At 42.0% G+C, this 22758-nt stretch overlaps 1 protein-coding gene across 2 annotated transcripts; it reads right to left on the bottom strand.

The window, feature by feature from the left end:
* Positions 1-10344: 10344 nt before the first annotated feature.
* On the bottom strand, positions 10345-13785 carry LOC127782681 (protein SAR DEFICIENT 1-like). Of its 2 annotated transcripts, none has more exons than XM_052309946.1 (9): positions 13701-13785; positions 13367-13537; positions 12967-13042; positions 12473-12528; positions 11695-12212; positions 11454-11614; positions 11152-11340; positions 10903-11041; positions 10345-10810 (listed from the first exon to the last, which is right to left on the bottom strand). In XM_052309946.1, the coding sequence occupies exons 2-9, from the start codon at positions 13498-13500 to the stop codon at positions 10521-10523; spliced, it is 1563 nt and encodes a 520-aa protein (XP_052165906.1). In that variant the 5' UTR covers positions 13501-13537; positions 13701-13785; the 3' UTR covers positions 10345-10520. The 2 variants fall into 2 exon arrangements, with proteins under 2 accessions (XP_052165906.1, XP_052165908.1); XM_052309948.1 differs by having other exon boundaries at positions 13367-13508.
* Between the last annotated feature and the right edge of the window lie 8973 nt (positions 13786-22758).

The following is a 22758-nucleotide window of genomic DNA, read 5'->3' as shown; positions in this document are numbered from 1 at the left end:
ATATTTGGTTTGATAGGCAGTGGTCATACTCGCATACGTAGTAGCCGCATAAGTTAGTTCCCTGGTCCTGCTTTGCACACTACATGAGAAACGATGAGAGATTTAATATACTCTTTATATTAACTGTAATTAGAGATTCAATTCAATATAATTTTGGATCATGCATGTACTCACTGGAAAATCAAACCTCCGTCCAAGTTTTTCTTTCCAAGTCCCGCGGACCAATTGACGGAACCGATCCCTAGCCCTACATATGCAGTTGCAAGCTATGATTAATTAATTATTACTTGAGATCAACATAATAGCAATAGATTCCCCGCGACTTTGGAATAGATGGCATTATATTACCTGTCTATCAGTTTGAAGACGTTGTCAAAAATCTTCTCCTCTTTATTCATTGAGTCGTACACAGTGACTCTGCATGCGTCCAAGTCGAAGAATAACAGGACCCAGTGGAATCTGGAATATGCGTGAGATGAGATATATATGATCGAAAATGTACATGCTATATGTATGGGAACGAAATTTGTTCGAACGACAATAAAAACTCACTCTGTGTTGTACGGCAGTAGTATGTACGTCTTGAAATGCTGCTGCGTTAGGAGATGGATGAGATTGTCCTCTGTGTCTTTCTCGTACTTGTCGATCATTTTGGTGTTGATTTTCCGAGGGTCGATGAACCCAGTATCGTTGACCCTCCGCCGTCGGGCCCTTTGAATCTCCATTCTACAACGATGAAAGGAAAGTATTATTGCTTACATATATGCCAGGAGCTAATTATTGAACGAAACAAATCGAACTCAAAGATACTCACAAAATCCATGCGCTCAGAAGAGAGACGTCGAGGGCGTCCAACTGGTACAGATCGAAGAGATCCTTGAAATGGATCCAGAGAACATCTTCTCCTTGCAAGAAGTCGGGGTTTCTGATCCTCGCTCCGAACATCTCTCTACCCTTGGCGCTCATTTCCATGTACCGTTCATGGAATTTGTACATCTGTGTCGGTAGGGACTGCAGCTGTTCAGGTTTGACAAGCGGTTTACCGAGTTCAAACTTGTATGCCACTTCCGCCTTCGGGATTGGTGTGCCTCCAACCAACTGATCCACAGTTAGACCGGTGTCTGAAATGAATTCCGTTATGCCAAAATCTTCGCCGGTCACCAACGGCTCGACCTCTTGGTTTGGTTGTTCTCCAAGCTGAGGGACTGGTTTGGACTTCTTGTGATAGGCTCTCTGAAGTGTTCGGTCATAGTCCGATATCTGTAACGCCTCCTTGTTTGTTGTGGACATTCCCTTGAAGAAGTTCTTCACGCTCGGGTCTAGGTATCTTCTTTTCAGGACTCCGAGGCTTGAGTTGCCTCTTCACCTCTCCTGTCACATAAGCATCAAGCTCCTCTTGACTGCAATCGTACGGTGGCTCCTTGTTTTTGGTGGCATCAACTTTCACCTTCTTCATTGCCCTTGTGCGGGCAGGCGGTGGAGCTTGGCGAGACCTTGTCTTGGGAGGTGCAGGCGGACACGGTGGAGGCGGAGGAGCCGGAGGAGCTGGAGGAGATGGTGTAGCAGGAGGTGGCGGAGGAGCCGGAGGAGATGGAGCACGAGACGCCGCTTGTCGCCCAGGAAGGATGATGTACCGCTTGCGCCATAGTATGATGGCGTGGCTTGTGTCTCGTAGATGTGTCTCACCGTCTCCTCATGGGTAGTCCAACTCGAGGTCCTCGTACGCGGCTTCCACCAACTCAACTTCGACCCTCGAGTATCCTGCTGGAATCGGCCTACAGTGGTAAGTCCCGGAAGGGTCCATTGGGATGGCCATTCCTGACGCCACCTTCACGTGATGAGAGGTTATCTATTAGTAATCAACCTAAGCAGCAACTTGCGGAATGTACAAGTCAAAAATCATCAAACTACGAGCATACCTTGATTGATAAGTTCTTGAAGGGAATATGCAGCTCACATGGTGTCCGCTGCGTGATCTCATCAACGGGGCAGGTGGTTTCGTCCTGGGTTTGCATGGCGTCCATGCTCTGTGATCCGACCTGCCCCGTTGAGGCGCAGCTGCTACGATTGCCTGATGGGCTGACCATTGCAGGATGAATGTACGGCTAGGGATCCTGGGACCGATGTGCGGCCATACGTTCATCCACCTTCCTTGCCACCTCCTCTTGCATGCTAAGCTCGTAGCTCGATACCCTGTACTCAAGATCTGCAATCTTCGCCTCGGTATCTCTCTTGCTCCTCATCCGACTCCTGTACGTGTGGATGTCCTCCTTAAATCCAATCTTCCAGGGAATCATGCCTTTCCCTCGTGTTTGTCCTGGATGCTCGGGAGTCTGTAGTGTGAGTGACAGCTCATCCTTCTCTCTGTCGGGTCGGAATGTGCCCTGACAAAAGGCTACCACTGCATCCGTTAGTTGACTGGCAGCCTCGCGTATCTGATCACTGAAGACAAGGGAGCCATCAACTGGATTAAGCGTTCCACCGTGAGCATAGTACCAGAACTTCGATCGATCCGGCCCTTTAGCGGTGGCCGGTTCGATACCCCTCTCAATCAAACTTGCCTCCATCTCCTCCCACTTCGGCATTGTGACGCTATATCCGCCTGACCCCAAGTGGTGATGGTACTTCTTCTTGGCGGCATTTTCTTTGTTTCTAGCCATCATCGCTTGCCCTTGTCGCCCTGTCTTGTAAGCAACGAACTCGTCCCAATGATCCCTTAGCTTTGGGAATACGTCGAAGTTCGGTGTTAGTCCCTTCAGGATGTATTTCTTGTAGAGATCTCCCTTGAAGCTCTAGAACTGTTCTGCCATTTTCTTCAGAGTCCACTGTTTCACTATGTTCTCCGTACCCGCGGGTAGCGTGAACGTCTCTAGCATTGTGGTCCACAGCATCTCTTTCTCTGAGTCCGGGACAAAGCTGTCATTATCCCTGCGTGCCCTTGTTCTGCGCCAGTACACCGTGCTGACAGGCACGTTGTCCCTCACAACCCAACCGCTGTGGCGTACAAAATTCTTGGCTGCTTCTGCCGGGGCACTAGGTCGGCCGTCTTCGTCCACCTCAGTTATGATGTGCCGACCCTCTATCTTCTTCGCGGCACCTCGTTGTCCGCGTGCCCTCTTCTGTCCAGCGGAGGGATGACTTCCAGTAGCCTCCTCCTCATTGTTCCCCTCCTCGTTCCCCTCCGCATCCCTCTCCACGTTCCCCTCCTCGTTCAAGTACTGGTTTGGATCCTCGTTCCCCTCTTCCTCGTTCCAGTACTGGCTGCTTCCCTCTGCGATTGTATCGTATAGTATCTGTTCCTCATCGCGATCAGCCATCTGTGCATACAAAAAATACTTCTTAGGTATATAGGATGTATTTGCTAACCGTAATATTAAAACTCTACTAATCTTATATTAAATCTCTAATAATCTTATATTAAATCACTACTAATTTCATATTAAAATTGTAATAATCATATATATATGCTAAGTATAACAATCTTATATTAAATCGCTACTAATCTTATATTAAATCTCTACTAATCTCATATTAAATCGCTACTAATATTATATTAAAATTGTAATAATCATATATATATGCTAAGTCTAACAATCTTATATTAAATCGCTACTAATCTTATATTGAAATTGTAATAATCATATATGTATGCTAAGTATAACAATCTTATATTAAATCGCTACTAATCTTATATTAAATCTCTACTAATCTCATATTAAATTGCGGCTAATCTTATATTAAAATTGTAATAATCATATATATATGCTAATCTAACAATCTTATATTAAATAGCTACTAATATCATATTAAAATTGTAATAATCATATATATATGCTAAGTATAACAATCTTATATTAAATCGCTACTAATCTTATATTAAATCTCTACTAATCTCATATTAAATCGCTACTAATCTTATATTAAAATTGTAATAGTCATATATATATAATAAGTCTAACAATATTATATTAAATCTCTAACAATCATATATGCTAAGTCTAACAAACTTATATTAAATCGATAACAATCTTATATTAAAATTGTAATAATCATATATGCTAAGTCTAACAATTTTATATTAAATATCTAACAATCACTTCTTTACATCACTTGCCTGCGCGAATTCCTTCAATGGCTAGCTACCACTTCGGCTTGAGGGACGACGACGACGTCTTCTCTGCAACATTACCAAGAAAATGTATTAGTCTAAACGGGCCAAGTTACATATATAATCATATATGTATTACCAGTAAATCGTATTAGTATAAACGCGTTCGTTCTCACACTTTTAGTACAAGTGCATTCACGTTCGTAAGCGTTTCATGCACGTTCGTTCGCGTTCCGTAATCGTTTCGTTCACGTTCGTTCACGTTCGTTCGCGTTCGTTAACGTTTCATGCACGTTCGTTCGCGTTCATTAACGTTTCGTTACGTTCGTTCGCGTTTCGTTACGCTCGTTCGCGTTCGTTAACATTTCGTTCACGTTCGTTCGCGTTCGTTAGCGTTTCGTGCACGTTCGTTCGCGTTCGTTAACGTTTCGTTACGTTCATTCGCGTTCGGTCATGTTTCAATCACGTTCGTTAACGTTCGGCAATGTTGGGCGCGCGCGGCAGTAGCGTGGCGGCGCGGCGGTGGCGTCGGGGCGCCGTGGGCCGGCCCGGCGGCGTGCGGGCGCGGCGACGGCGTCTGGGCCCGGCGGCGTGGGGCGCGGCAGCGGCGCGCGGCGGCCGCGGTGTGGCGTCGCGGCGGCGTGGCAAGCTCGAGGCGGTGGCGGCGGAGTGGCAGTAGCGACGGCGTGGCGTCGCGGCGGCGTGGCGTAGCGGCCCCGCGGCGTGGCGCGGCGGCGTGGCGAGCTCGAGGCGGGGGCGGCGGAGTGGCAGTGGCGATGGCGTCGGCGGCGGCGGCGGCCGCGTCGAAGTCGGTCGTTGGCCGTGGAGAGAGAGAGATATCGAGATCGAGATCGAGAGAGAGAGAGGCAGCGGCGGCTCTCACCCAAGAGATGCGGCGGCGGAGTCTGCGGCGGAGGCGGCGAGGACCGCCAAGCGACGGCGAGAGACGACGGCGGTGTCAGTGCGGGGTTGCCCTAGGCACGGTGGCAGCGAAGGAGAAGCCGAGATCGAAAAACGTCTAAGTGTTGGTGGAGAAGACGAGGGCGCACCGGGAATATATACCCCTGGATCTTTAGTCCCGGTTGTTCGTACGAACTGGGAGTAAAGATATTTTTACTCCCGGTTGTTCTCACCAACCGGGACTAAAGATCTTTTCCCGCTATTTCCAAATTCTTTTTACACCCGGTTAGGGTTAGGAACCGGGACTAAAGATAATAGCAGCTGTGTCTTGAATTTCATTGCATATGTGTTTCTAAAATAGTAAATAATGCATTACAATTATTTAAAGTCGAACAATTAATGATAAAACCTTCGAAAAGTTATTGTTGTATGTACTAGAATACGTGGATAATATATAATAAGCACATGAATGATTTAAAATTATTAAAAATTCTAATAATCATATATAATTAGCATATGCATGATATTAAATTGTTAAAAATTCTAATTAACATATGTAAATAGCATATGCATGATTTAAAATTAATACAAAATCTAATAATCATTTATAATTAGCATATCATGATATTAAATTGTTGAAAATTCTAATTAACATATGTAAATACCACATGCATGATTTTAATAAAAAATCTAATAATCATATATAACTAGCATATCATGATATTAAATTGTTGAAAATTATAATTAACATATGTAAATACCACATGCATGATTTAAAACCTTTAAAAATTCTAATAATCATATATAACTAGCATATGGATGATTTCAATTTGATTAAAATTCTAATAATCATACATAATTAATAAAAAATCTAATAATCATATATAACTAGCATATGGATGATTTCAATTTGATAAAAATTCTAATAATCATACATATTTAACATATGCAATACAACAATTGATTTGTATGGATATTCAGTACATCCAACATAGTTTACATTGTGTACAGAACAATTACGGCAATACATCGGCGGTGACGGTTGACCGCACGTACTTTCTCCTCACTATTGTTCCTTCCTTGTGATCACTACGTGAGTAAGGGGTGTATTTATTTGATAGGAGGATGCTAGGGTCAATCGTCACCGTGAAAGGGGGTTGCCCATCAAACTGATCGTAATCCTCGTCAGTCTTGTCCTCTACTCCGACGATTTTTCTTTTTCCTGGGAGAACCACGTGGCGCTTCGGCTCGTCAAGCCCTTTGGCCTTTTTTCCTTTGCTAGACATGTCCTTAACGTAAAAAACTTGGGTTACATCATTGGCAAGGACAAAAGGTTCGTCCGAGTATCTAACCTTGTTAAGGTCAACCGTTGTCATCCTACTCTCATCAATCGTTACGCCTCCACCAGTCAACCTAACCCATTGGCACCGGAACAGAGGGACCTTGAGAGGTCCATAGTCAAGTTCCCATATGTCCTCGATGGCACCGTAATACGTGCCAGTTGTACCATCGTGTCCCATGGCATCGATACGAACAACAATGTTTTGGTTCGTGCTCTTCATGTCTTGGGCCCTCGTGTAGAATGTGTACCCATTGATTTCATATCCCTGGAATGTCGCGATCGAGCCAGATGGTCCCCTCGCCAGGAAGGCCAGTTGTTGGTTAATCGTCTCGTTACCCATGAGATGTTGTCGCAGCCACGTGGAGAAAGTATCAATGTGATGCCTTGTAATACATGCATCGGACTTACCGATGTTTCTGGCATGAACTAGAGCCAAGTGCTCCTCGATGTAGGGAGTCACCAATGAAGATTGTTGCAGAACCGTGAAATGGGCTTTACGGAAAAAAATTGTTGTCTAGCGTCATTATTGCTTTCCTTCCGAGAGTCCCCTTTCCCCGTAGTCTCCCTTAATGGCGTGATTCAGGTACCCCGATTGGGCGAAGGTCTTCGATAAATTCTACGCAGAATTCAGTGACCTCCTCTGTTCCATGCCCCTTGGCGATGCTCGCCTCTGGACGAGCACGGTTACGAACATACTTCTTCAGAACGCCCATGTACCTCTCGAAAGGAAACATGTTGTGTAGGTACACAGGACCGAGAATACCAATCTCTTTGACAAGGTGACAAAGCAGATGCGTCATTATATTGAAAAATGAAGGTGGAAATATCAACTTAAAGCTGACAAGACATTGCACTACATCATTCTGCAAGGCTTCTAATCTATCAGGATCGATGACCTTCTGTGAAATTGCGTTCATAAAAGCACATAGCTTTGTTATTGTTGCCCGGACATTGTCTGGGAGGATACCCCTTATTACAACTGGTAGCAGCTGTGTCATCAGCATGTGACAGTCATGAGACTTTAGATTTGTGAACTTCTTCTCCTTCGTGCTTATTATTCGCTTTATATTCGTGGAGTATCCAGACGGTACCTTGATGCTCTCCAAGCATTCAAACATACTTTCCTTCTCTGCCTTGCTAAGAGTGTAACTGGCTGGACTCAAGTAATGGCTTCCTTTCTCCTTTGGTTCCGGGTGAAGGTCACCGCGTTGTTCCATATGCTTCAGATCATTACGTGCTTCCAGTATATCTTTCAACTTTCCATATATAACTAGGAAGCCAAGAAGGTTTACGCAAAGATTCTTAGTGAGGTGCATCACGTCGATTGCGTGGCGGACGTCCAAGAATTCCCAATAGGGTAACTCCCAAAATATAGAGTTCTTTTTCCACATCGCTGCGTGACCATCTTCGCTCTCTATAGGCTGGCTGCCAGGCCCCTTTCCAAACACTACTTTAAGATCTTTAACCATAGCAAACATTGTTTTCCCGCCGCGATGTTTAGACTTCGTACGGTGGTCCGCCTTATTTTCAAAGTGCTTGCCTTTCTTTCGTACCGGGTGGTTTGCTGCAAGGAATCGACGATGACCCATGTACACAACCTTCCTACAGTGCTTAAGATATGTACTTTCTGTTTCATCCATACAGTGAGTGCAAGCCTTGTACCCCTTGTTGGACTGCCCAGATAGGTTGCTAAGTGCAGGCCAATCGTTGATGGTTACGAACAGCAACGCTCGTAGGTTAAACTCCTCCTGTTTGTCCTCATCCCACACGGGGACACTTTCCTTCTTCCACAACAGTTTAAGATTTTCGACCAGTGGTCTTAGGTACACATCGATGTCGTTACCAGGTTGCTTGGGGCCTTGAATTATAATCGGCATCATTATGTACTTCCTCTTCATGCATAGCCACGGGGGGAGGTTGTAGATACACATCATAACGGGCCAAGTGCTATGGCCGCTGCTCATCTTTCCAAAAGGATCATGCCATTCGTACTTAAACCAAACCGTATATTTCGTGCGTCCTTTCCAAAGTCTTTAAATTTTCTGTCGATGTTTCGCCACTGCGAACCATCGGCGGGGTGTCTCAGCATCCCATCCTGTTGACGCTCTTCAGCGTGCCATCGCATCATTCTAGCATTCCCCTTGTTCCTGAACAAACGCCTTAGCCGTGGTATTATAGGGAAATACCACATCACCTTAGCAGGAATTCTCTTCTTCGTTAGCTGCCCGTCAACTTCTCCTAGATCATCTCGTCTAATCTTGTATCATAGTGCTTTGCAAACGGGGCATGCTTCTAGGTTCTCGTACTCCTCACCGCGATATAGGATACAATCATTCGGACATGCGTGAATCTTCTGAACTTCTAGTCCTAGAGGGCAGACTATCTTCTTAGCCTCGTACGTTGTCTCGGGCAATTTGTTTCCCTCCGGAAGAATGTTCTTGACGAGTTTCAATAAATCGCCAAATGCCTTGTCACTAACACCATTTTTTGCCTTCCATTGCAAGAACTCCAGAGTGGTATCCAACTTTTTGTGCCCCTGCTCGCAACCTGGGTACAACGACGTTCTGTGGTCCTCTAACATCTTGTCCAATTTATGGGCCCCCTTTTCACTTTCGCAATCCTCCTTGGCGTCCTGCAACATCTGACCAAGATTATCCGCAACGTTGTTACCATCAGCATCCCTTTTCTCCTCGCCCGTTTGATTTCCTTCAAATCCAGCGTACTGAGCAAAGTCCGGAATATTGTCGTCTTCCACTTCATCTTCTTCCATTTCAACACCTTGCTCTCCGTGGGATATCCAACAATTATAGCTTGGCATGAACCCCGACTCAAACAAGTGGAAATGAATAGTCCTGGATGCAGAATACTCCTTCCGACTCTTACACTTATTGCATGGACAACAAATAAAACCCTTTTGCCTGTTAGCTTCGGCCACTCTCAGAAAATAATGCACGCCATCAATAAACTCTTTGGACCGCCGGTCAGCATACATACATTGCCGATCCATCTACATGACATGAAAAAAAATCGTACACACATAATTTTTCGTACAATAATGACAGTCATACAATAATTATAAAATAATTACAAACTCTTTCAACAGTCACACAATAATGACATATCATTATTCATACAAAAATTATGAAATATTACACCGAATAATTATATATTTACTATTTATAAAGTTTTAAACTAATATTAATGTGTTGTACTTATTTTATTTTTTCATTTTACTTTGTTTTCTATTATTCAAGATTAACTTTCACTATATTTTCCTTCTCAACTATTTTATAAAACCTTCTTTAGCAAATAAACTAAATTTCTATATATTCTTTCTTCTCCACACAAATTTTCTTTCTCATCAACTAACAACAAAATTTTGGAGACAAAAAAGTGTGCAAAACATAGCTCCAAATGTAATATGAAAAAAAAAACATTGGAGGATGAAGTTGCTAACCTTTTAGGCACCTCCGATTTGTATATAATCACCAAAATAAATTCATTAGAAATTTTGGCATGACCTCCCCTCTTTTTTAAAGAAATTTTGAAGCTTGCTCGGGCTGAAGGAGGAAGAAGACATATATATTGGGGTGGGACTTTAGTCCCGGTTAATGTTATGAACCGGGGCTAAAGATCGCCGGGATCTTTAGTCCCGGTTGGTAACACCAACCGGCACTAAAGTTACGATCTTTACCAACCGGGACTAAAGATCCCGGGGGGGCCTGACAGGTCCTGACAGCATTTGAACCGGGACTAAAGATGATCAAATATCAAATATGCCCATTACCCTTTTTAACCGGGACTAAAGATGATCTTTAGTCCCGGTTTTTGTTGCAACCGGGACTATTGTGGAATTAGCCCGACCGACGAAAGATGGTTTCTCCACCAGTGCTAGTATATACGAGCTACCAGTATTGCATTAATTAATGGGGAAGACGTATGTGACCCTCTATTTTTTTTTCATAATAACTAACTTGACCAGTAGATATTGCTACAAAATGCACTCATCAAGGTTAAGAAAAGATAAGAGCCAAACAACCTAAGATTAGAGAAAAAAAAACAGCTCCCTCAATATGTACATATTTATTATTTGAGTAAAAGCATAACAACACTAGCTATCTAAACCGATAGCAATTAGGATTAATTTGTTCGGACTCCAGATAGCAATGATCAATTAGCATGATCCCAGGGTACAAGGTTTGTGTTGTTCTGCCAGCTGAAGTGATCATCAGCAGCCATGCCCGAATTCCAGCTGTACAAAGCAGAATCTGGAACAGTTGATGCAGGTTCTAGAGTGCTGATGTTATTGGTCACCATTTCAGCAGTTGAGGTTGTTGCAGTTCCCAAGCTGTCAACATACATGGCATTCTGAGATGCAGAGCTGATCATGCTTTCCTGGCTCATCTCACTTGGCTCCCATCCTGAATTCTCCATCAATCCCTCTGCTTGATTGATATAGCCTGCAAATAATAAGGTCCAAGGAATCAATGCATGCTTTTTTGAAATTAAAAATAAAGCTGACAAAGTCAGGGAGCTACAGCAATTTCATTACTTGGCATGCCTGAAGAAATCATGGGCTTTTCATCATGAAATGGAATTAAGCTTTTATCAACAAGTGCCATCTCATTCTGCACTTCCTCCATCTGATCCCACTGTTGGTATGCTTGGCTGACCAATTGCTTGATTTGGACCTGCAATTGAGATCAAAGCAAATTTAAGGTAATCTTAAGAAATTAGTAAGACAATCAAATTTCATTGACCATACAGGGATTAATTAATTTGGTGGAATGAAGGAAGTTACCATTTGGTGTGGAAGCAGTTCATGCAAAGAGCACATCCGACCGCCGAATCTCACTGCTAAGATCTCTCCTATGGGGTTGAATTTAATCTCACAACCTTCAGATTTGAAAACATAGCATTTCCCTCCCATGTCACATGATTTTGCTTGCTTCAATGTCGCGCTCCACTGCCGATCTGACATGCCAACAAGCTGAACAGTGTGTGCACAACAGAACAAATTAAAGCAGAAATAATTTGTATTATACAAATTATGAACTATAATCCCCCAAGGTGTTTGAACAAAATTGAAACAGGAGAACCTACACTTTTAAGCTTGTTGGGATTCATGGTGTTAAGCTTCAAGAAGTCCTGGACGTTCTTGATCCCCTCGGCCTCCAATCTCTTGTCGATTGGCCCATCTTTGCCTATGTTCCTCAGCCTCCAGACGTTGTCCGTCAGCAAAGGAGGGAAATGCTTCTTGTACACTGCAGGTAAAAGGAACTCTGTGATTAATAATTTGTTCCTTCTATTGTTGTACTTAATATGATCTGTTCATCGAACTTACATTCGCCTCGATGATCTTTGACTGTGAAGCTCTCACTCACTGCCTCTTGGATCCTCAATCCGCAACTGTCTGTCAGCATGACAACGCGCACACCGATTCTGAACTTCCTGCTCCTGATCCAGCTTGAATTGTCAGTGAATGATACATCATCAATCACTGCAACTCCATGGTTGCTCATGGTCACACTGACTGTACCCACTAGCAATGGCCTCCTCCCTTCCCGAGCCTTGACAATCGCGGTGCTGAATTGATCATCAGTCCACCTAGCGCCGTCTTCATCGTATCGGAAATCGCCATCTAGGACAAGTACTTCCAGTTTTATTGCTGAATATCCTAGGTGAGTGTTTGATGGTGTTACAATGAGGTTGGTCCTTGTGTCAACAAGCTGGATTTCTATTGGATTGTTGTCGATGTCGACGAGCTTGTTGTTGGTGAAGATTGGTAGCTTGAGCTGCTTGGTGAAGACAAGCTTCAATGGAGGTGAGACCCCTACATCTTGGATTTGTAATGGAAGAGATCTGATAGAGATGGTTTTATTGTCAGATTATGTGTTGAATATGTTTAACAAGTACTATTTCCATGCGTATTGCTCAAAACTTGTTTTTGTACATCCAAATTTGCAGAATAAAAATGTTTGCCATTTGTTTCAGTAATCTTACAAAGTTTCATTATACTAACCTCTGGCCTTGTGCTATATATATGCATCTTGTTTTAATTCAAAACCTCGCAATTAATTTTCAGAGATAGAGAGAGATTGAGAAATTTTATTTCACCATACCTATGTGGTAAGTCATGACCATACTGGGGAAATATGTTCCGAATTTCCTCACGCACCTAAGAAGGTAAAAAAGAAAAATCATCCAAAAGAAAAAGGGTTAAATGAATGTTCATATATGTGCACTAAAAACTGAAAAGCATAATGAAATTCACACATACAAGAGAAGGAAATGGTATACAACTACAAGAAGAACAAATAGTCATTCATATGTGCGGATGCATAACAGGTAATGTAAGTTTTATTGATTCTAGACAAATTTATTAAAATTCGCTTTCTCTACAATCCACAGAAAGTGAATAACTTAATTTGAATCCAACGTCTCACACATGAAAAATAATCATTAATTATTTCTCCATTGAAAATGACTAATAAATCGAGGCCTAATACATGGGAAAGGGAATTGCTAAAATATTATCGCGAATTCAAATGTGACTATAGTATACTTGTACTGTATAGCATAGTTATAGTGTATAGATGAATTAATATTAACTTACCACCCTACGAATGACCGGTTCCAGGTTAAGAACAATTTGTTGAATTGTTTCCGCTGCCACTGCCCTTCTCACCACCCTGCAGAAAGAGCACACAACTATCACACACCCAGTTCGCTTCAAGTAATTATTGAATTTGTTCGAAGTTCCAGTTGAACTAAATTAATATAAGCATGCATAATATGCAAATATAATAGATACAATACTGTTCATATCTCTACATATCCAGAGTGATCAAGAGATCGAGATTATGATTTATATATCTCAATGGACAGGAGAAGAAGCATGGAACTGAATCTTGCCAATAAACCGTAATCAAATTTGACGAGGCTTGCAAAGTGATCGATCGATCAACATGAAAATTTGACGAGGAAAAAATTGAAGAGAAATGAGTTGAACTAACGATCTGAAGGAGAGCACAGGGCGGAGACGCCTGGCGCCATAGCGTCGCTGCTGATGTTCCTCGGCCGAACCGCTGCTCCCATCCTGATCATCGTCGTCGACCTCCTCCTCTACCCGTGGCCTTCGCACCGACATCGATCGATCTTCAGAACCAAGAAGTAAAATCGATCATCTGCTTGCAGGGCGTACGTGCAAGAACAATATTTTCAGAAATAGTTACACGAGCAGTAATATGTAACTAATGACTGAAAATAAGCTCGATTGCTAATTAACTAGACGAATATTTATACACACAATAATTAAGATGAGATAAAAATGAACGCAACTGAAAGTACCTGTCTGCCGAACTGAACAATTAATCAAACTATATGGCTAGCTAGCTAATTAAGCTTAGCCATAATTGCACACTAACTATATAATATGCTCGAGAGAAACGGTTTGTTGGTAGCAGTATATATAGGCCATGGAGATAGAGGGCCCTGGTCATTTCCTAGGAATTGTAACAGAGGAAGTGAAGAAGTTGCTGCAAGTTTTCTCTTGCAGTCGACAGAAAGACTGTGGATGGATGAGAGTCAGGAGAATGTTCCGGGGAGGCCGCAGGAAGGTAGCTGGAAGCTAGCTATGCCTCGCCGTCGCATATGCATCCCAATTTCTCGCGTACTACTAGTAGTAGTAGCCTGCATGTGCGGCTCGCGAGAGGAAGTAGCTACAGCTTTTGCAGCAGTTATATTTACCATTTACGTTATATATACTCCTTGGTTCTACTCCGTTTTTATAACACCAAATTAGTTCCATTAAAATCTATAATTGAATATATTTTCATAATATATTTATTTTAAGTTGAAAATGTTGCTATTTTTTTCTACAAGATTAGTCAAACTTGAAACAGTTTAATTTTGAAAAAAATCAAAACGACTTTTAACTTGAACGGGAGAGAGCAGAATATAAGCTTTTTTACTTATGAATCTGAATATGTCTATATTCTTTGTAAAAATTACTACTCCCTCCATCCCTAAATGTTTCACGCCGTTGACTTTTTTTAAACATGTTTGACTGTTCGTCTTATTCAAAAAGTTTAAGTAATTATTAATTCTTTTTCTATCATTTGATTCATTGTTAAATATATTTTTATGTATACATATAGTTTTACATATTTCACAAAAGTTTTTGAATAAGACGAATGGTCAAACATATTTAACAAAGTCAACGGCATTAAACATTTAGGGAATGAGGGAGTATATATTTTGGGATAGAGGTAGCATATCCATTCCATTATAAGTTTTTTTTATTTATTTAGCAAACACTAAGATTAAAAAAATCATTTCAGTCATCTAAATGGTTAATTTATTTATAAAAAAGAGTAAATTTAAGCATACCTAGGTTTTATGGTCAAAATTGCAAAAAAGAAATCATAGGTATTATTACATGAGCCACTTAACCCCAAATATTATGGTTTGAAAGTTTTACATAATGCCACCTTAAGCATTTTGAGCACAAAATTAATATATAAAATTTTTAATGGTGAAGTTCTTTACTAAGGTTGATAGTTTAATTCTTTCCTATTTTCAAAATTTTGTTTAAAATATGCTGACATTTATCAAGATTTTAATTAAGGTGGGGTTTTATACAACATTGAGACATTATGTGTCATACATCATATAAGCATTGGTTTTCTACAACTTTAACCATAAAAACACGAGATTTTCCGAAATTTAGTTAAAAGAAAATAGAATTGCTTAAATTCCTCCTTGCCAGCACCTGATTGGCGCAAATTGTATGTATTTTGATGCATGCATTGTAAGAACCTGTGGCATATAAATGTCTATATCGTGGTATGAATTCCCAATTTTATATGTCTACAACGACAAAACTTTGGGTATGTATTTTGTAGACAACGAAACTTTCTTCGGCTGAGTTCTTATCCCAATTTTTCCAACTCACATCTCTCGTTTTCAGCACGCACGCTTTTCAAGCTGCTAAATGATGTGTTTTTTTGCAAAAATTTCTATACGAAAGTTATTTTAAAAAATCATATTAATCCTTTTTAAAAAATAAGTTAGTTAATATATAATTAATCGTGCAATAACGTGTGCTCTGTTTTGCATGCCGGGGTCCCGAACACAGCCTTTGAAACTTTTTATTACCAAATTAAATACTCCATATAGCAATGACGACTGGGAGCGGGATGCATGGTATAGGCACTAATCAGTCAAGAAAGGTGCTGGCAGAAACGCGTTACTAGCTAGTACGTGTGAGTCCGGCCAGGAGCATGGATGCAGCTTCTTGGGCATGACGGAGCAAATACGTATACGTGTAGCATGGATGCGACCGAGCGTGAAGACTCGGTCGGTCGGTCCGCCGTGTTCATGTTACATGCGGCGACGGTTTCATGACTAGACCACGACCACCACAGACGACGGCATGGTCGTAGGTTAACTTCCAGGGCCCTTCTGTGAAACTAACCACTCTGGGACGAGATATACGTAGTGCAAAACCTAGGCAACATACTAGTATAGTAGTAGTGGTGTAGTAGGAGTACTACTGTACGCACTTCCACGAACATTCTTGCCTTTCTCGGTCACATTTGGATTTTGGAGATAGGGCCTTTTTAATCCCTGGCAAGTTTTTTCCTCCTGTCACATCGACTGTTTGGACACATATATGAAATATTAAATATAGACAAATAAAAAAACTAATTACACAGATTACGTGTAAATTGCGAGACTAATCTTTTATGTCTAATTGCTCCATAATTTGATAATGTTGTGCTACAGTTAATATTTGCTAATGATGGATTAATTAGGCTTAATAAATTTATCTCACAGTTTACAGGCGGAATCTGTAATTTGTTTTGTTAATAGACTATGTTTAATACTTCAAATATGTGTCCGTATATCCGCTATGGCATGGTAAAAATGTTCACCCCTGAATCTAAACACAGCATAATGCCAATATCATTAACGTGATGTATCAATCTTAGCTAGGTTGAATAATATCATAGATAAACAAAAATAATATATAGCTTAAGTTTTCCTTCGAGAAAAGCAATAGCAGAAGTTCGCCGAGAGCTGACAAAATTCTAGATCGGTATGCGTGTTATCCTATGGAAATGTAAATATACTCAAATTAAGTTGAATAGAAAAGTTACATTAAAGTTCGAATTTTGATTTTAAAAAAACTACTTCTTCACATGCTCCCGGCCCTTATCTCCACTAATCACAATAGTCTCTTATTTAATTTCTCAATTTACTTTTCCACCTCAACCAATCACAATCATCTCTCATTAATTTCACTTTTTTTTATATCCATAAAAATCTCCGTGCAAGTTGAAACTATTCGTGTACAAATTTAATTAGGTAGCTAATAAATAAGAAAAAGACTTTCTCCATTTCAAATTACTCACCATTTGTTGTAGGTTTATCATAAATAAAATATGTGAACATTAATTTTTGAAAATTCGTGTAGTTTAACAGCATATAAATTATATACTAAGAAAATATTTCTAGTGGTGAATCTATAAATAAAAATATAAATCTTATGATATTAAATCTATATAGAAATTGGTATTTACATATTAAAATATTTAACTTACGACAAACCTAGAATGGACGATAAGTAATTGGAAATGAAAGGTAGGAAATAGTGTTTTTTTTTTAATTTCTGCTTAACCTTCTTTCAATCGTGGTCGCTTCGAACGGTTAATTTTATCAGATATGCAATTTCGTTGTTATTAACCAGCTAGTTGACTGGCGACTGGACGGACCGACGAAGAACACCGCATGGTCAGTATCTACCGACCAAAGCTAAGCTTCCACCACTTTTCTGCATTCCTCAATCTCTAACGAAAGCAACTACTGGTACTAGCGTTTTTTTCTACATCTCAAAAGTTACACTTTGGCATGACATCTCCTTAATTTGGAGAGACTTGAGTAGACCACGCCACCATTTAAATTAAAGTGCGTTGATCGCCGGTCAACTAAACAGTGTATGAGTATGACATCAGACAGCGACTGTTAATTGATTAGCAAACAAAATACATCAAATCGAGCAAGCATTCAGGTATACTTACTACTCTAAATCTGTTATAAGTTACATCCACCTAAAATCCCTTACATTTTAGAACGAAGAGAGTATCTAACGTTCATGTTCCTAGTTTTCATCAGTGAATGATGGCATGATCAAATCCTAGCCACGGCCCCACCCACCCTGATAGAAAGATTTGTTCTTTTAAGAGCAGGTATAATAGCAGGCTATAAGTGTCACACCCTAAAAATCCTAAATATATAAATTGTTGTTTAATTGGAATTATTAGAATTTATTTTAAAAGCCTAGAGGAGAAGATCTAGTTTTAAATAATAAATTCCAATATAAAAGTGGGCCAGATAAAATTTCATTAAATACTTTGCTTAATTCTATAATTCCTAGATTTTTCTGGGATTTATTTGAGCTAAGGAAGTATTTTTAATAAATGGAATTGCATTTAATGAATAATTTAAATTGAAAAAGGTTTTTAAAGTCCTCTTTTGGCTTTGGGCCGAAAGTCGGCCCAAAACCTCTCTCTCTCTCCCCGGCCCAGTCCGCCCGCAGCCGCCGCGTGCGCGCGTCCGCCCGCTGACAGGTGGGGCCCGCCTATCAGGTCGTCGTCTACCTCCGGCCGCCCGCCGCCCGAACTCTAGCGTCGTGCCGCCGCCATCTCCTTCCAAATCCGGCCGCCCCTTTCCGTTTCTGATGAAATCAATAGAGGGGAAATGATCTCCGGGGTCCCCTCTATCTTTTCTCTTATGAAATCGTCGGCTAATTTCGTTTGGAAATCCGTGGATTCGAGTTCGATTCGGATCGATCTCTCTCCTCTGAACCCTAGACTTTCCTTCGCGTCGCCGGTCGCCGTGGGCCTTCGCCGCCGCCTCCTTGCCCCTATAAAAGGACCTCCAAGCCCGCCGCTACCCGCCACCACCCTCGCCTTCGCCTCTCGTCGCTGGTAGAGCCCTAGCACCGTGTAGCCTAGCGTCGCCATCGCCGCCGTTCGTCCAGCCGTGCGCCGCCGCCGCTCCGGTCGTCGTCGTCGCTCGGGAAGGCCGCCGTCGTGATCGCCAAGCCGTCGCCGACCTCGTCCACCTCTCTGCCGTCGCTGTCGACCGCCGGAACACCACCGTCGTCGTCAAGCCGAAGGTCGCCGCCGCTTCTTCCTCGACGCCGTCGCCGTCCGTTAATCTTCCGCCGCCGTTTTGGTCACCGGTGAGTTCGCCGCGTCGCTCTCTACGTGCTGGTGCCCTCCGTTCGAGCAGTCGCGCCGTCGTTCGCCGGCGAGCTTGCGTGCCCGAGCCGCCGCCGGTGATGACGTCATCGCCGACGTCATCGTTGCCTTCCGTCGTGGCCCGGTCATGGACCGATGGATCTTGGCCGTCTGTTTTGGATAGGATCGATCTCGGCCGTTCATTTCCGTGAGCCGCCGCCGTGCACCCGATCCACCGCGAACCCTAGCCGCTGACGCAATAAACCCCTTTTCCTTTTCAAAAATAATTCATTATTGCGTCATAATTCAATTAAAACCCATATAAGTGTTTTAATCAGATTTAATCTTTGAAAATTCATAACTAATTCATCTTAGCTCGGATTTAGTTGGTTCAAGTCTCTAAATTTTTCTAAAATTGAGATCTACATGTTAAAAATATTCACATGTACTGTTCATGCTTGTTTATGTGCTGTTTTGGTGATTTTGCTCTTTTCTGTTTAGATTCCGACGTTTCCGGAGAGTTCGTTTTCGCAGGAGAAGAATTTGAAGAGTCCCAAGGCCAGCAAGGCAAGTCACACAGATCCCAAACAACCCTTTGAGCATGTTGATCCCGTTTAAAGCTATTGTTTCTATTCAACTATTGCATTTATTTTCGAATGTCATTGGGTGGAATTAACCTATTGTTTGTTATAGCCCTTTTGTTCTTGATTACTTTGTTCCTTGATACCTCGGGTTATTATAACTTGACTAGTTGGGCTTTATATATTGGTTCAACTAGATATTAGATATGATTGCTTAGCCATGCTTAGAAACAATAGCACACTATTGGGATAACTTATGATTCACTATTATTTAATGATGGCTTAATGATAGCTCATGATGGTTAATCATGATTAGTTAATTAATTAATTTGCCAACTAAAACCTGATAATGGTGGGTTGTGAGCACATGGTTTTGATGGTCGTGCTCATGACAATTAAGGACTGGTTCACGAGTTTCGGTTGTGAAACATTAACCGTGCCAACCATAAGCCAGCGTGGGCAACGGCTTTACCTTTTGTATAGCATGGTTCATTGCGGGGCACTAGATTGAGAAGTGGCGGAGATAAGCCCACGGGGTTCGCTGGGGAGTCTATGCCTTGTTTATAAGGGGGTGATTATGATCCAGGAATGGTGTGCTGTGGTGGATTGTGTTGTGCGAGGGGTACTGTCACAGCTCCTTTCCGAGGTACCGTGGTGGTATCGAGGCGCATGGTGACATGTCGTGGGGCTGTGTCTTGTGGGTACAGTGGTACACCTCTGGCCAGAGTAAAACTATTCGAATAGCCGTGCCCGCGGTTATGGGCGGGTCTAACAATGTCTTTCGTGATTAGTTTCACACTTCTCACCCTAATAAAAGATGCTATAACTGGTAATAATTTGATTAGCTCCTGGTTTGGAATGGTATCCTGGTTTGGAGATAGAACTGTGCAGCCGGGATGGTTGTTCAGAATGGTTGGGCCTATGCAACAAGGTATACTGTATAGCGTTGGTTTAATATTGTTTAATTATTACTTAACTGTTTTATTAAATTCTGAAATGTTTATTAAATGCGGTTTATGCAAATGAAACCCTACTATGCCATCCTTTGTTATCTTGTGCACTTGCATATTTGCTGCGTGGCTTGCTGAGTATGTCATATACTCACCTTGCAATCATTCATCAGAGGAGGAGTTCTACAGTGATGCTGATGGTGTGGATGATTAGGCGTAGCCCTGGTCAAGCTGCCTGTGGAGAGGAGTCGCCTGCGTTGTTTCTTATTTTTCCGCTGCTTAGATCTTTATTGATTGAGAGGAACTATCCACCTCTGTAATGACATTTTATTCGCTTATTAATTAGAGTAACAATTGTACTCTATTATCAATTTGTTATTGTGTGCCTCGGCTGATTCCTGGACGATGGTTCACACACATGTAAGTGTTTGAAATTTTGGATAGAAATTCCGGGCGTGACAAGTTGGTATCAGAGCCTCCTTGACCCTAGGTTATGCCAAATGGTTACCCATAGAAGCCCTCTAAAAATATTGGAAAAGTAGAACTGTTCTCCTCCCTTTCTCTTTTAATTAAACCAAACTAATGGCACATACAGTTTATAATTCCTTTAATTGTCTCATTTAAAAATTTATTTATTATTCCTATGTTATTAGTACCGTACATCTATTACTGTACTTATGGCCCATTTACCAGCAAAAGTTTTACAACACTGTTTTATTTAATCTTGCTGCAATGAAATAAATTTAGCATGTTGATTTTATAACTTTCTTTTATTTTATTTATTCTGAAACCTGTTGTTCAAAAGTGCAAAATTTGTGATCCTGTTTCCAACTGTTTCAACTTATCTTGCAAGCTTGGTTTACTTTATTTACTTACCTTTTACTTGGATTTTCTAACTTTATTCAAATTAATCCAAAAACTTGTGCTATTAATTGGATAAATGTCTTAACTCCCTCCTTTCACTTGTCTTTAGATGCCGCGCTACAAGCCTGAGTACTTGTTTGGTGTTGAGGGATTTGTCCAGGAGTTGCGTACGATGTCCTTTGCCATAGGATTTGGGACTGCCCCTTTGTATGCCCAGATTCCTCATGATCGTGATGAAGAGAAGTGCCGAGTCAAAGTCACCTTGAACAGTAATAGTGAAGATATCCCATCAGTGATGTTCGAAGCTGGAGGAGGAAACTACATTCATGCATGTCAAGAGGTGGCAAGGATCGCCATAGGAGAGCTCCGCGATCGCTACAGTGATCAGTTGGCCGACACTGAGTATCGCTACCATCCTCGCCAACCACAGGGAAGTGACCGTGGCAGCTACCTTGAGACTGAGGGGATTGAGAATGATGCTACCACAAGGCATCTGGTTGAGATGCTGTGGGCTATGGATGAGACCCACGCGGAGACTGTGTTAGCAGCTCAAGATCGTGAAGACCGGAATCGTGGTAAGATTTGCAAGCTAGAGGACAAGGTGGATCGTTTGGAGAAGGAACTAGCCGCGTTAAAGGGAGAAGCACCACCACAGAAGGCCAGGGTTCGTCTTACCGCAAGGAAGAGAGCTCTATTCGTCCCTCACTACCAATTGGCGCCAAAGGTCCGTGTGGTGCAGAAAGAAGTTACCCCCACCCTAGCGGATCCTCCGATCGTCAACGTAAGTGATGATGAAGGAGAAGAATCGAAGCGCACCCACTCAAAGGTCGAATGGGGAGCTACTCAAGATGATGGAGACAAGCCGAACGAGCCTTCAATCAACTCCGATGCTCGGAAGACCTAGAATGCCTTGTCAAGCCGTTGTCCCAGATCGTTGTGTTAGTTTGCTTGTTTTAAGTTTGGTTGTGTGTCTCGCATGTGATTTACATTAGTGGTGGGATGTAAGTGCATGCGTTTGTTTGCTTTCGAGTGTTAGGTAGTTGGTGAGTTTAGTGGTGCGAGAGTCTTCAGTTCTGTAATAATGAAACTCAGTTAAGATCAATAAAAGTTAAGTTAGTAGAAAAAAATTAATTCTCTGTCCTAAGTAGTTTTCCCCGGTTTCTCTTCTTGTGCTCCTGCCCATGCCAGATGGTGCTCACTCGCAGCAACGGGAATGGCCCCAACATCAACAATAACAACAACAACAATGGAGAGAATCCCACGCTTGCCCAAGTCCTGGCTCAACAGGCACAGCTTATGAACATGATGATGCAGCAACTCCAGAACCAGCAGAACCAGGGAAATAACCATGCACCTCCCCAGAACAAGTTAGCAGAATTTCTTCGTGTGAGGCCGCCCACTTTCTCTAGCACCACTAATCCTGTTGAAGCTGGTGATTGGCTGCATGCCATAGAGAAGAAATTGGATTTGCTTCAGTGCACTGATCAGGGGAAGGTCTCATTTGCATCACACCAACTGTATGGCCCTGCCTCTGAGTAGTGAGATCACTTCCGCCTTAACAGGACTACCGCTGAACCTATCTCTTGGCTTGAATTCACCGTTGCTTTCCGGAAGACACATATACCATCGGGAGTGGTGTCTCTCAAGAAGAAGGAATTCAGGTCGCTCACCCAGGGATCTCGCACGGTCACCGAGTATCTGCACGAGTTCAATTGTTTGGCTCGTTATGCTCCGGAAGATGTGCGCACTGATGAAGAGCGCCAAG

Source organism: Oryza glaberrima, chromosome 8 (genome assembly GCF_000147395.1).
Source record: "Oryza glaberrima chromosome 8, OglaRS2, whole genome shotgun sequence".
NCBI lineage: Eukaryota > Viridiplantae > Streptophyta > Magnoliopsida > Poales > Poaceae > Oryza > Oryza glaberrima.
This window is presented reverse-complemented; position numbering and strand designations above follow the sequence as displayed.

Bases quoted from the DNA above. Each gene is read 5' to 3' on its own strand.
- LOC127782681 (XM_052309946.1), bottom strand. From the start codon at position 13,500: ATGTCGGTGCGAAGGCCACGGGTAGAGGAGGAGGTCGACGACGATGAT. The intron at 13,043-13,366 runs GTTAGTTCAACT...CTCTTTCTGCAG, and splicing joins CCTGTGCTCTCCTTCAGATC to GGTGGTGAGAAGGGCAGTGG. The intron at 12,529-12,966 runs GTAAGTTAATAT...TTACCTTCTTAG, and splicing joins AACCGGTCATTCGTAGGGTG to GTGCGTGAGGAAATTCGGAA.